Genomic DNA, 14,433 nt, shown 5'->3' on the forward strand with positions numbered 1-14,433 from the left:
TTTGCTATCAGTTCTGATCAAGTTACTTTATCCAAAATAATTGCAACTGAACATTTATGCATAACAAATAATGTGTCATGATTTATTTAACTTTAAATACTTTTAAAAGAAGCATTTATACTTCATCAGAAAATGTTAAAGGTTCAGCTAACAGAAGTCCTTATTCTAACAATTTCCTTAGATACTAAAAAAAATACCAAGCAAATTGTATTTGCAACTGTAGATACTAAAGAAAATTTTATTTACAATTTTAGAAGACAATATTTATTGATGGCTTGGTTAACATGGCTAAAATGCCTCATAGTTTTATGCTAAAATAAATACGATTAACTAGTTTTACACAATAAATGATATGGTATGATTTTTAAAATTGGTTTCTAAAATGTTTTCAATCAAATTCTAATTCTATATTATTATTGGGAAAACTCATTGATTACTTTCACTACTAAGAAATCAGTTACCTTCCTTTTCACAATGCCATCCTCAATATGCTTATCTAGAAGTATGCACCATTAAGTTTAGGACAAACATAATATGATTGCAGTCCAAACCTGATTGACTGCATAGAACCCTATACACACCATGGCTGCTTACTTCTTATGTCAATGTAGATATTAATTATAAAGATAATGCTCATATTTTACTAAATAATGGTCCTATAATATTTGATTACTAGTCATCTTAGTCTATAATGTTCTTTTTCCTGCATTTATTTGGTAATCTGAAATAAAAAATAAAATTTTCCTACCACCTCTCTTTTGCGATTAATATAAAAACTGGCGATATCATACATTTCAATGGGACAATGAATATAACTATGCATTGGATCATAATGCAAGAGGTCATGAGTTCGAGGCCCGCCCGTGCCTGTGTCTGTCACCGTCTCTGTTCTATGTTATGGCATTGAATGTTTGCCTTATATGTGCAATGTGATCCGCCCTGAGTCCCCTTCGGGGTGAGAAGGGCGGAATATAAATACTGTAAATAAATAAATAAATAAATAAATAATGCATTTAATACATATGAAGCTTTGTCTAATTAAATTACAGAAAACAACAGAAAAAATGTACCAGTTTCTGGAATTAAAGGTGTTCAATAAACAACATAAATAGATATATAGATAGATAAATAGTTCTAAGATAACAGTTTAATTACCTATTGAGTTAAACATATGCACTTTCATGCCAGCAGGCAGCTTTTTTTCATCTAAGTGGATATTCTCCATCTTTTGGTCATTGGTGTTAGTTAATGTCACTTGGACAGATACCATTTCTTCATTATAAATGCATGGTTGTCTTGAAAAGTGATAATGAGCTGCTAATCCTTTTCCACTCATTCGGTGAAGGAGTTCATGTGTTTTCATTGGCACAAAGACTGGAGTACTGACCTGTTATATGTGTAAAAGGAAATGTTATAGAATGTGTACTGCAAAGTTCCTAAGGTGGATCCAACAAATCATTTCATGCACAGCTAGAACATTACGAGATTTAAGAGTACTGAACAACCACCTTTGAAAGGAAAAATATCAGCTATAAAATAATATTAAAATGCACATACACAAATAGAAAGCAAATGTTAAGAGTGAGTAGAGTTCACAAGTATGCTTTCAATGTATATGGCACTGATTGACTCTCCAAGCAAGAAGGATCTCATACTGTAGGATCAGAATGGACAGGTAGTGAAGAGCTGCTGCCAGTCAAACTAGACTATAATAGGATATCTGGACCAATGCAGGTCTAGATTAAGCAAAACAAGCATGTGCTTAGGGCATCAAGGGAAGGGGGTCACTACAGAAAGTTTCCATTGCCAGATTTACCATGGATCATTTAATTCAAAATTACAAGTGGTGCAGCTGAACAGGTTCCACAAAAAGGGGCTCCCACAATAAAATACTTTGCAATTACAAAACGTAAGACAAAACTTTAAGACATTTTGATACCGATTCCAAAGCTTCCGACAAATAATTCATTTTCATGTAATTTTTTCCCCCAAATATGGCATTGAAATCTCCCTGAACTATAGTATATGTTGAGTGGGGGCTGTAATACCATATCTGCTTCTTGGTAGAATTCTTCAAGTTCTTTGTCAGCTTCTTCCTGGCTTTGCTTGTTATTTCTTGCCAGCGCATAGACCTGGATTATTTTCAGACTGTGATGTCCTTCTAACTTCAGGAACAGTATACCTTACCTACCCGAGGTGAAATGAGGTCACAACTTTTAATTCGGTCAACAATTTTTTTTTTCACAATGAAGCTGACTTCACCTTTCCTTGATCGATTGTCGTAGGCTTGTCCAATAAAAACTTGGTCTCCATTTTTCTGTTCAGCGTTAGATCTTCTCTTCGTTGTTTCACATATTCCAATGAAGTCAGCATTTATTTTTGCCGTAATGCCGATGTAAGTATCAATAAGAGCATCTGAGAACACAGTTCTTGTGTTATGAGAAGCAATAAATAATTTTTTAGACAGTCTTTTAATCTTTCCGCTGATTTACTCGTAGTCCATCCAGTGCCTTGGTTGAATTCCAGGAATTGTTCAGGTAATATTTTGACTTTGGCATTTTAGCAATTAAATTTTGTGGCAGTGTCGTTTGGGTTGCTATATTTGTTTTATAACAACTTACACGATTTGGCTTCGATTTCCAGGTAGTCGAAGTCAAACCACAGGTTGAGATGGAACAAATCCCTACAGTATTATTGAGTGAGGTAGATGCAGCCATAAGTAAAATGAAACCAGATAAAAGTCCAGGGAAGGATGGAATAAGACTAGAACACCTAAAGGCGGGAGGCTATAACCTTCAAAAGCTAATTGCAGAATGTTTTACACAATACAGTAGAGTCTCACTTATCCACGCTTATCCAAGCCTCTGGATAATCCAAGCCATTTTTGTCGTCAATGTTTTCAATATATCGTGATATTTTGGTGCTAAATTTGTAAATACAGTAATTATAACATAACATTACTACGTATTGAACTACTTTTTCTGTCAAATTTGTTGTATAACATGAAGTTTTGGTGCTTAATTTGTAAAATCATAACCTAATTTGATGTTTAATAGGCTTTTCCTTAATCCCTCCTTATTATCCAAGATATTCGCTTATCCAAGCTTCTGCTGGCCTGTTTAGCTTGGATAAGTGAGACTCCACTGTACTTGCAAAGTGCCAACTTATCTAAAGATTGAACAATGTCTGAAACCATACTTCTAATGAAGAAAGGAGACATAGAAAACCTTAGCAAATATTGTCTTATTACACTCCTCTCCCAACTATATAAACTGTTCACAAGGATCTTGCTACAACAAAAATCTCACAATGTGGAAATCAACAGGGAACAAGTGGGCTTTAGGCGCGGCCACTCCACCCTCGATCATATCCACACAGTCAAACAGCCACTGGAAAAAAGCACAGAATATCAAGTTCTGATTTGTCTTGCTTTCATTGATTACCAAAAGGCCTTCGGCTCCGTTGAGATCAATGCTATCCTTAACGTTCTGCACCAAGCTGGTGTAAATCCAGCGTATGTGAACATCATTAAAAGCATCAATATAGGATGCACAATGAATATAAAACTGTTGTCAGAAGTGTGTCACTTCAGAATAAATAAAGGAATGTGTCAAGGAGGCACAATATCAGCAACACTGTTTGTGGTGACTTTAGAAAACCTCTTCCGAAAAATCTAATTTAAAGGCCAGGTTTCAATTGACAGTGAACAACTTTCTCATCTCCTCTTCGCAAACGATTGCATCCTTTTTGCCAAAAAATCCAGAAGATTTACAACATGATTTCTAACAACTAGCTTGACTCTCAGTAGGACTGGAAATGAACTTGAAGAAAACAAAATGGATGAAAAATGAGCAATGTGCCCAGAGCTGCATCATTATAAATGGAGATGAAATTGAGGAAGTGACTGAATATGTATTTCTTGGACAACAAGTACAGTTGAATAAATTGATAAATGGAGAATAGGCAAGATGACAAAAGGCGGCTTGGATGGCCTTTAATCGATACCGGACAGTGCTAACAGATGCTAAGCTGCCAATGAAGATCAGAGCAGATATCTTCAACGCTACAGTTCTACTAGCAATGTTATACACATCTGAAACATGGGCAACAACAAAGTTAGAGGAGGTAAAACTGGTGGTGACTCAAAGAGCAATAGAAAGAAGGATGCGTGGCATGACAATAGGAGAGAAAGTCAGCAACAAAGAACTGTGTAAAAAAACCGGGGTACGTGACGTGGTCAATGAGATATATGAGGCAAAAAGAAGTTGAGCAGGGCATATAGCATGAACAAAAGACAACCGATGGACCTGGTGACTAATGAACTGAATACCAAGAGACCGAAAGCGGTCCTTGGGCAGACCTCGTACTTGATGGGACAAACCAATAGTTAAGCTATTTGGCCAGAAATGGAAAAGAAAAGCACAAGATTGCATATTTTGGCAAATGGCAGATTTACGTGAAGCCCAAAGAAGTGGATCGACGACAAATCAAATCAAATAGAATGTAAGTAAGTAAGTAGTAAGTAAAAGTTTATTTGTATACCGCCCTCTCTCCCAAAAGGGACTCAGGGCGGTTTCCAATATAAAATCAGCATAAAACATTGTACAATAAAACACTGAAAACACTATAAAACGCTATAAGAATTAGAAACGAAAACAAAACATAACAATTGACTAAAACAATCACATAAGCAGAAGGAATATAATCACTCAAATAACATGAATCCGCAAAGAAAGAGGGGAAAAAAAGACCACTGGGATGGAGGAGAGGATGGCCTGGAGGGACCACTAGAACTAAAATGCAATGTGATATTCTAAGATGCTTTGGGGCAGAGGAATAAAGTGCAGTGTTTCAAGTCAAAGAGGTGGCCTGTGCGACTACTATAGCTATGGGCTCGGTTATCCAAAGGCGCAGCGGAAGAGCCAGGTTTTAAGCAGCTTTTTGAAGGAAGCCAGGGTGGGTGCTTGCCGGATCTCCTCCGGAAGGGAATTCCAGATCCGGGGAGCAACAATAGAAAAGGCCTGCTCCCTCGTCCCCGCCAACCGAGCCTGGGATGGTGGCGGGAGCGAAAGAAGTGCCCTACCGGATGAACGAAGAGGACGAGTGGGTTCATAGCGGGAGATGCGGTCACAAAGGTAGGCGGGTCCCAAACCGTTTAGGGTTTTATAGGTAAGAACCTGCACCTTGAATTGGGACCGGAAAATAATCGGTAGCCAGTGGAGCTCCTTGAACAGGGGAGTAGATCTCTCCCTGTAGTTTGTATCTTGAATCTTGTAGAATGTATCTTGAAGTTGAGTTCTGTTGTGTTTCCTCAGCCTAAGTTAAAAATTTGGCTGCAGCTCTTTGGATCAACTGAAGTTTCTGAGCATTCTTCAAAGGAAGCAACACATAAAACATGTTACAGTAATCCAATCCAAGCATGTGCGGCCGTGGCCAAGTCTAACATCACAAGGAACTACTGGCATGGAAGCATTAACGGTGCAAAGACATTCTTGGGCTCCACCAATTCCTGAACTTCCAGGCTCAAGGTTGAAGTGAGGAAGCCACACAAACTGTGAGGTTTAGTCTTTAGGGGGAGTGCAACCCCAACGGCACAGGCCAAATTCCTATTCCCTGATTTGCTTTTTGACTGACCAAGGGCACCTCTGTCTTGTGTGGATTAAGTTTCCATTTTGAAAAATGCAGAACAACAGTTTTCTCCATGTATGCAAAATAATCCTTGGGATACAACAACCACAGATGTGCATAAAGGAATCAATGCATTCAAAAATAATTTCCACAAGTAAAAAAATAACCACTTTTTGTTTTCCCATTTAAACGCATAGCTTGTGTAAGGACTTCAACATTTACATATGACATTTAAAGGGGGAATTTTGATTGCTGAAAATCCCACAATTTCAGTCATGTCCTCTCAACTTAAATATTGCAAATTAGCATCCAATTCAAGGAGCATTTTTAACCTGTCAGTGCCTGAAATAAAAAATCATTAAAGGAGCATGACCTACACACCTGACAGAACTCAAAACAGAATCCAGCTGAGAGTGGATGGAATTGTTTCATGTACGACTGATTCAATACAAATGCTGTAACCACACTGAAATAAATTCCTTCCCTTAAGCATGTATTTAACAACTGTGAGATAACCCAATACAAATCCCATTGGCACATGTTTAAGAAAGTCATCGATGTAATTCTGGACGTTTTATGAAAATAACCAATCAATTCTGCAGACACAACATTATTTCTAAAGGAAATCTGTGTGTCTGTAGCTACAAAGAGACAAACCACACATATTTTATCAGTTTATTACAGTAAGCAAATAAGCGTGGAATGAGAGTGCACATAACTGTCTACTTAGTGCTTACTGAAACATTTATAAGAGCTGTTATATCCCTAATAGCAGACAGACAGCGTGCAATTTTAGAAAGGAGAAAAGCTTCACATTTTCAACACTTCACTAAAAAATAACTGAAGAGTGTAAAATGAAAAATACTCTGTGCAGTTAGCTGGTAATGGACCATATTATCAACTCAAGTTAGATTTATATGATACAAACTAATCACTAATAGTTATTTTATGACATTGCATGCCTGCTCCTTTGAGGGTAGATTTAAGAGGAAAATGGTAAAACTTTTAATTCCACTGCTTGAAGTAGAAGCAGTATGGCTGTTTTTTAATACGTAAACTTTCAAGCCATTGTTCTTAGAGGTGCTCAAAATGTGCAACTAAGTAGACAAACAAAGGCAGCTAATGTTGCAACCAAGGCCAATTGCTTTCTATAAACTAGCTGTTTACAAACTGTTCCTAAAATTTAAAAACCATAAGTTATTAACTTCTTAAATAATTGTTAGGATAAAAAACAGCAAATAGCTCTAGGTTCCGGAGAGTGAAATAGATGCCTAGTTTGCAACCGATCACCCACATCAACAAAAGCTGAATCTGAACAGACTAGTATTATGAATATGTACTTTACGGATATCTCTTTATAAGAAAAATATCCGGATGAAAAAGCATAGCTTATAGCTATAAATGACTGAGACCAATCATCAAGCTCTCTACCAGCTAACTATGGCAGCTGATTATTGGATTGACAACCTGCTGTTACTACCTCTCTAGGTCTCCAGAAAGAGTGTTGTCAGGCCCCACAACATTGGCCTGATGAGGAAACAATTTCTCTAAACTCATCACCTACATAATCTGCAATCGTTGAAATTAAATTTAAAACTGACAAGTGTTTCCCTTAGCTGTAGCCTTTCCATAATAATTTGTTATCAAACAAATTCAATATGCCAATATTGAAGCAATTCCTCCCATTGCTTTTTTTTAAAATGAACATTTTCATAAAGGTTTCTTTCAAACAAAATACATGGCTTACATGTGATGAAGTAGACTGAATCTACAAAAGCATGTGTTATGAACACCTTCCTCTCATTCTTACAGAGAATTCATATTAATTTACAGCTTAAAACAAAGAAGAAAATTGCCAGAAAAGTCTGCTAATAAGAAAAAGAAGTTTCAATAAACAAGGAAAACAAGAAGACAAACAGGCCAATAGTGACACACTTTAACCGTTGTTCATTATATACCAAACGTCTTCACTATTCTGGCATTTACAGCAACGATCAGCTTGCATATGGAACCCAGGGATAATGCCCCCCTCCTGGATAAAGTTGTGAAGACGTAGGGAAAATATGAAAGCATTGGGGGATTCTAAGACTCTTAAGAAAGACTCAAAGAAAAGTTACAAACTTTTACTATCAGCTTAGTGATGACATGTTGCCTCTACAAAAATTACCTCGATCTCTAGCAGTGCTGACTTAATATTATGTCAAATGTAACCGGGGCTGGGCTGTGGCACAGGCTGTTGAGCAGCTGCAATAAATCACTCTGACCATGAGGTCATGAGTTCGAGGCCAGCCCGTGGTGGGGTGAGCACTCGTCAATTAAAAATAAAAAATAGCCCCTGCTCGTTGCTGACCTGGCAACCCGAAAGATAGTTGCATCTATCAAGTAGGAAATAAGGTACCACTTATAAAAAAAAGTGGGGAGGTAAGTTTAACTAATTTACGACCTGGAATGAGGAAGTGCCGTCAGAGTGGATGATGAAGCAGCTGCTCCCCCCTGTGGCCAGAATCAACCATCCCCTCAGGAGTAGGTTAAATTGCCTCTGTGTCTGTCTGTCTCAGTCTATGTTTGATGTGTTTATGGGCATTGAATGTTTGCCCTATGTGTGTATAATGTGATCCGCCCTGAGTCCCCTTCGGGATGAGAAGGGCGGAATATAAATACTGTAAATAAATAAATAGTAATGCTCTAGTTCAGTATGCAGGAGGGAATCAAGTGGAAGCTTTACTTTTGAGAAGGGGACCTCAGACAGTTTCCACTACCCATAAAACCAGCATCACACCGCCAAAGCAAATTAGGAAAAAGGCAAAGAGAAATTATGCAAGTGGCAGGCTTCACCACACTAAGAACCTCTTTAATGTTTCCAATTTGCATAAAATACCATATAGAAATATCAATGGCTGTAATGAAAGATGGGAAAGCAAGAGTGGAGTTTTCATTTCATCCATACCAACACCCCCCCCCCCCACCTATCACTGAGGTCACTTCAATAAAAATAAGGGTGTAAGCAAGCATACTTTGCCAAATCTGGCCCTATTCCCTACTCCAGCAAATCTGAGATATTTCAAATGAGCTTTAAAAACACTTTTCTTTTAAGGCACAACTACACAATAAAAAAGATGTTTCTTCTCTGATTTGTTTTAATTCCTGCATCATTTCTTTGTATAATTTATATAAAAACAATTGAGATGATAATTCCCCTCTTTTAAATTTATACTTTAAAAAAAACAACAGGCAAAAGATCATCATGTATTGTATGTAAGTATATGGATAAAACAAAAGGTCAGAATCTAGGCATTTACTGGAGTCATTTCACATGTCACAGATTTCCTGTAATTTATTTTATATTTAAATAATTATATTATTTTGTAAATTTTACTTATTTACAAGTGCTAGATTTCAAGTAAAAGAGTCATATACAAGTCATCCCTGAAACATTATGACTGGTTTTTACAAGATGAACCGAAGGACTTATACTGACATACTTCATAAAGCCAAATCTTCCAAGTGCTCTGGAAATGTAAGGTGCAATAATGCAAATTTGGCTTGTGCCAGTAGAATGCTTTGAAATATGAGTACTCTTCATGAATATTAAGGTCTGTCATCTGCCACAGATTTCTTTTGAAACAGTTGGCTTCACTAGGACTAGCTATATACTTTGGCTTTATAAAAATGCTTAAACACTTTGCTGAAACAGTCATTAACTTGCAAAATTATCCACTACGAAAAGTGCAACTTTAAAAAGGAGCACAAAGTCTGTTCTTGCAGAAAGCAGAAACTGTATAAAATTAAATCATGTTAAACTCTTTCAAAGAGAAACACTTGGAAGCTAATCATTTCATTATTTAAAATGTTTTTATTTAGTCCATACCAAGTCACTATCTCAAGGCAACTTAAAAATAAAATATTAAAAACAAAAATAAAGTTTATTAAAGTGAGATATAATTGTTATTCAGCTATGCTAGAACATCACATAATGGTCTGAGGGAGTAGTTCCAAAGTCTAAGCACCAGTACAGAAGAGGTTCTATTCATTCCCCAGCTCTAGAACGGATTAATAGCATTTCAATGGGGAAATGTGCATTGACATACAAGCAAATTGAGTTACGTGTTTGGTCACAGATCAAATTAAACTCGTATGTCAAGGTATCACTGTAAACTCCTCTGCCAGAATTTTTCTCAACTTTTCTGCTCAAGAGACTGTAATAAATTGTAAGAAAAAGGAGTAGTATTACAGGTGCTGAGCAACAACCACTGTACATTTTGTGCCAGGTGGTCACCGCTAAGACAAGATCAACAAGGGGAAAGTAAGAGTGGTGATCCAGAGGCACCAACCAGTTCCAGTGCTTCTAGGCCATGCAGACACCATCAAACTGCCAGTCCAGATTGGTACTGCACAGTGCATATACCTGCCAGTCCCTAAGAGGCTGGCTATGTAGACTTCAGCAGTACTGGTCTGTTGTACCCCTCTCTGGTTCATCACTGCTGTTCTGGCACGTATAGATAACCCCTGATCCTGATTTCAGACTTGGCCATACTTATAGAAGAGCCATGGAAATCAGTAGATTTTAATACTACTGCTTTCATGGTTTACTGCAAGCATGTCTAAGCACCAACCCAATACCAAATTTACTAATTTAATTAAAGCAACAGTCATGTTTAATAATCCTTCTACAGCACACCATATGAGAAGTTTGTCAATAATGAACCACATCCAGTGGTGCCGTTCCGCAGTGGCGCAATGAGGTAAGTCCTTGTGCTGGTTGAACTGTTGACCTGAAAGTTGGGTTGCTGATCTGAAGGTTGCCGGTTCGAATCTGCAAGACAGGGAAAACTCCCATCTGTCAGCTCTAGCTTGCGAGGACGTGAGTGAAGCCTCCCAGCTAACACATCCAGGCGTCCCCTGGGCAATGTCTCTGTAGACAGCCAATTCTCTCACACCAGAAGTGACTTGCAGTATGTTCTCAAATCACATCTGACACAATAAAAAAATTATGTTGATGGAATTATTTCTCCTTCTTCAATGCAAATATTCTGTCTACCTGGAGGGCTGTGAAGCCTTCCAAATTCTGTTTTCAGATTTCAAAGTGCCGAAGAGGAAGGAGATGGGAAGAATGCTGGGGTGAGTCCAGAAGTGATAAGTGTGTCTTATACATGTTAGATACAGAACTGAAAACAAGCGTATTGTGGGCAGTCTGTTTCCACAGCAACGTGTATGTGTTACACGGTATGTGTGTACTAAACCATTTAGCATTTTGGGAGAAAAGCAGGATATACATCAAACAAACAAACAAACAAACAAATTAGCATGAACTGGTCTTTTTCTGACTTCAGGGTCTTTTTCTTAATGTTTAGAGTGTGCATGTGTTCCTGGGGCTGGGTTGTCATACTTGTTCCCCTGGAATCTAATGGAAGCTACAATGTTTTCCTGCTGCAATCTGACCTCTTGTCAGTGAAAAAATCTTAGCAATTAATATAGTTGCAAGCCATGTGATCTCCACCACAAATCTAGAAAGAGGCTTCTTGTTCTGTAGCTGATTTGCTGTAGTAATGAAATGTTTTCAGTTAACAAAAAGACTGCATGCTATTTTGTACATTCAATTAAAAAGACAAGATAAGGAAATCACTCAGTTTTCTAAAAAACTCAAGACTTAAATAGAAACACAAACTAACTCTCTTTAACAACTGAACAAAATTTACCTTTAATTGTGGCCTTGGTAAATACAGGGTATACTTATTAACATATTTCTATAATGTGTTTTAACATCTGCACTGAACAATATCTTAATTCCAAACTCCTATTTGAATACACTGCTTTGACTAGCACCACAAGTGCTCAAGGTCTGTACAAAGCAAGCTTCAAACGTCATATTATCACCTATTGTCAAACACAACATTTTATGAAGAGCCTCTGTTCACATTGACATCTCTCTATCTTGTGTAAATAAGAAACAATTCATTTTGTAACCTTGACTTTAGAGCCCAGCCTTTCTACTTTTTTTCTTTTTTCCTAAACAAGTGACAAAGAACAAGGAAGCTGATTGAAGGGGTCCATTATGTATCAACTTAAAGAAAGGCAAAGTGATTGATGAAACTAGCAGTCACCTTCACTGCTAGCTACTGCACCTGTATCCTTTTTGTCAAATGACCTGAAAATCCTGCTGACAGTTTCACATTCACTACAAGGATACACTGTAGTTTTGAATACTTTTATTTGCCTTCGAGTCTTTAGGGGCACATTTTTGAAAGCAAAATTAGATTCTCAACCTTTTTGATGTTCTCAAATTGGTCTCTCATTATGTTACTTATTTTTGAAAAACAGATAATAACAGATAAACTATGAGTTTAACTCATAACACTGAATAATGCCAAACCGAATTACCATAGCTGCAAATGTACTAAGCTTAATTAAAAAAAAAATGTTTAATTTGAAAAAAGGCAGGACCATAAAGTAGGGGACAGTTTACATTTCTGAAAACTTTAGGCAACCAACTATGAATCTGCAAATAGTTCAATATTAATTCTGGGGTTGCTAACCAACTACTATTTTTGTATTGTTCATCTGTTTTACAAATTAACGATAATTTACATTATAAACGTTAACAGGAGACACCAAAGATTGCAGATTGTTTCCTGCAATCCCTGGGTAAATTACAAATTATTTCTAATTAACTGAAATGGCCCCCAATATGTTTTGAATTTGGAGTGTAAAACACTAAATATAGTCTTGGGCGAAATATCTCAAAAGTAAAAATGGTTTTAAAACAAGTATGTTCAAATCTCTGTGGTGTGATTTAGATTATTTTTCAGCATTGTCATTTTACATTGTCTCTGGTTCTTTTTAAGACAAGATAAAGCAGTTTCAAATAAGATTCAAAATCATTTGCAGTATAGATACAGAACCAGAAATAGAAGTGAGTTTCTTACTCAAAATTTTTTAACTCTAGCAGAGGGACCAAGGACATCTGTGTGACTTGCACAGTGATATACCTTCAAACTTGGGGCTACGGAGGGCAACTTTTAATTTATGATTAAAACTGTAGTTGATTACCTGCTGGTTCAAATATACAGCTCCAATACATCAAGTATATTCATTATCAGAGGATTTCCCCCCAGATGTAACTGAAATGTTTTCCCCCAGGAAAGCTGACTATTTCTGCACAGCACTGAGCTTGGCAACAAGCACAGTATGTTCTTTCTGAAATTGAAGAAAACCCTACTAGGCATTAGGACACTTGAGAGGCAGCAAAATCTCCAAAGGAACTGCTGTGCTCTATGTGGGACACAGCACCATTTCCTCTGGGCATTTATTACCTGTTAAAAACCAATCTTTTGGTGAGTGGCAGTTCAGGGTTTTTGAGAGCAAGCTGCAATATTTCTTCGGGTCTGCAGAGTCATAATTAAAGCTGAACTGAGTGGAATTGGAGAGGGAAGGTCAGCGAGGTGCCGTATGAGAGATGAGGCTGGGCTGATGGGCACCAAATGAACAAATTATGATGGGCCCTACTCAATGTGATGAGGTCAAATGCTTGTTTCTACCCACTGACAGTTCAATTTCCCTGCAATGTCTCTCGGTTCTCTATGAGCTAATTATGAATGAAAAGTTATCAACTCCCCGTACCAAAAGCGGCTTAAATACCATTTCTTGGTGCTCTTAATGTCAAAATATTGCAAGAAACAGAATGTTGGCCCAGTTTTTGAGCCAAACAATACTTGGGTTGATCTAAATATCCGTGATAACCCATATATTTTTGTGACTTACAGCATACAGGAGACAGATTTGCCAGCTGTCATCTGCCTAGCAAAAATAATAATTTTATCAAGCAAATCTATATTATGCTTACAATCCATTTCCACAGAAATAGCAGCATTGAGCTCATGGCTTTCCATATCACGGGCTACATAATCTTCAAACAGCACTATATATTTTTCCTGGGACGATGCAACTGGATTATTAGGTTTTAAGCATCAATACTTCTATGTATCCCAGCATGTAGATTTATTATCTTAAAGCACTTCAAAAACGATAGAGAAAATACAAATTCTTTCCATGGAAACTGAGTTTAAGGGGTAATTTTCCACATCTTCTATTTATGATGTACAATTATTTTCTTTGCATCTTTGCACAAATGCTTTCAACATTTTTGAATCCTATGACATCTGACAGAAAACAAAATGTAACATATATGTCACCAATTTTAGTGTCGGTGGCAAATAGCCCATTTTAAAATATGGCATTCTTTCCTAAAATACCTTAAATATTTCAATTTACTGCGTAATCCTAATCATTTAAAGAATATCCAATATACAGCTATTCCTTTGATCATGACATCCCTCTATTCAGCAGTTAATCTCTATAACGCCCACAACCATTTATACTCAAGGTAAGATTTAAAAAAAAAATCTGAGCCAGCACATTCCCAGAAACTATTCCACTTTCATTTATTATATTAAAAACTGTTGCTATTATCAACAGAAACACAAAGCTCAAATGGAAAAATGTTCCAACCAACCATTATAAATATTTCCATTTAGCCCTAAAGGATATCAAGGAAGTTGTGAAGACAGTGTAGTAATAATAACAAAGATTTAATGAATGACATGAATGTTGTGTTTGTGTATAGTAGTTTAAAAACCCCACAATGGCAATAATTGTTCTTTTCAACCATCATCAGCAATCACAGCATTTTCACTATGTATCAATTATGATTGTATATTTAGAGTATTATCTTGTTAGACAATGCTATCAAGAGATATTACAATCAAATGATTGCTGTACCATCTACATGTTTAAGTAGCACAATTAGCA

At 36.8% G+C, this 14,433-nt stretch overlaps 1 protein-coding gene across 3 annotated transcripts in view; it reads right to left on the reverse strand.

Moving 5' to 3' along the window:
- Positions 1-14,433, reverse strand: part of ap3b1 (adaptor related protein complex 3 subunit beta 1) — a 190,125-nt gene that overhangs the window by 48,017 nt on the left and 127,675 nt on the right. For all 3 annotated transcript variants that reach the window (XR_505533.3, XM_008102923.3, XM_062972349.1), the window contains exon 23: positions 1,156-1,387. Coding sequence is in view for 2 of the 3 variants with exons in the window: in XM_008102923.3 (XP_008101130.2) it covers positions 1,156-1,387 (232 nt within the window). In the remaining variant the exon portion in view is untranslated. The remainder of the gene's footprint in view (positions 1-1,155; positions 1,388-14,433) is intronic.

The sequence above is a fragment of the Anolis carolinensis genome, chromosome 2 (genome assembly GCF_035594765.1).
Source record: "Anolis carolinensis isolate JA03-04 chromosome 2, rAnoCar3.1.pri, whole genome shotgun sequence".
In the NCBI taxonomy this organism is placed as follows: domain Eukaryota; kingdom Metazoa; phylum Chordata; class Lepidosauria; order Squamata; family Dactyloidae; genus Anolis; species Anolis carolinensis.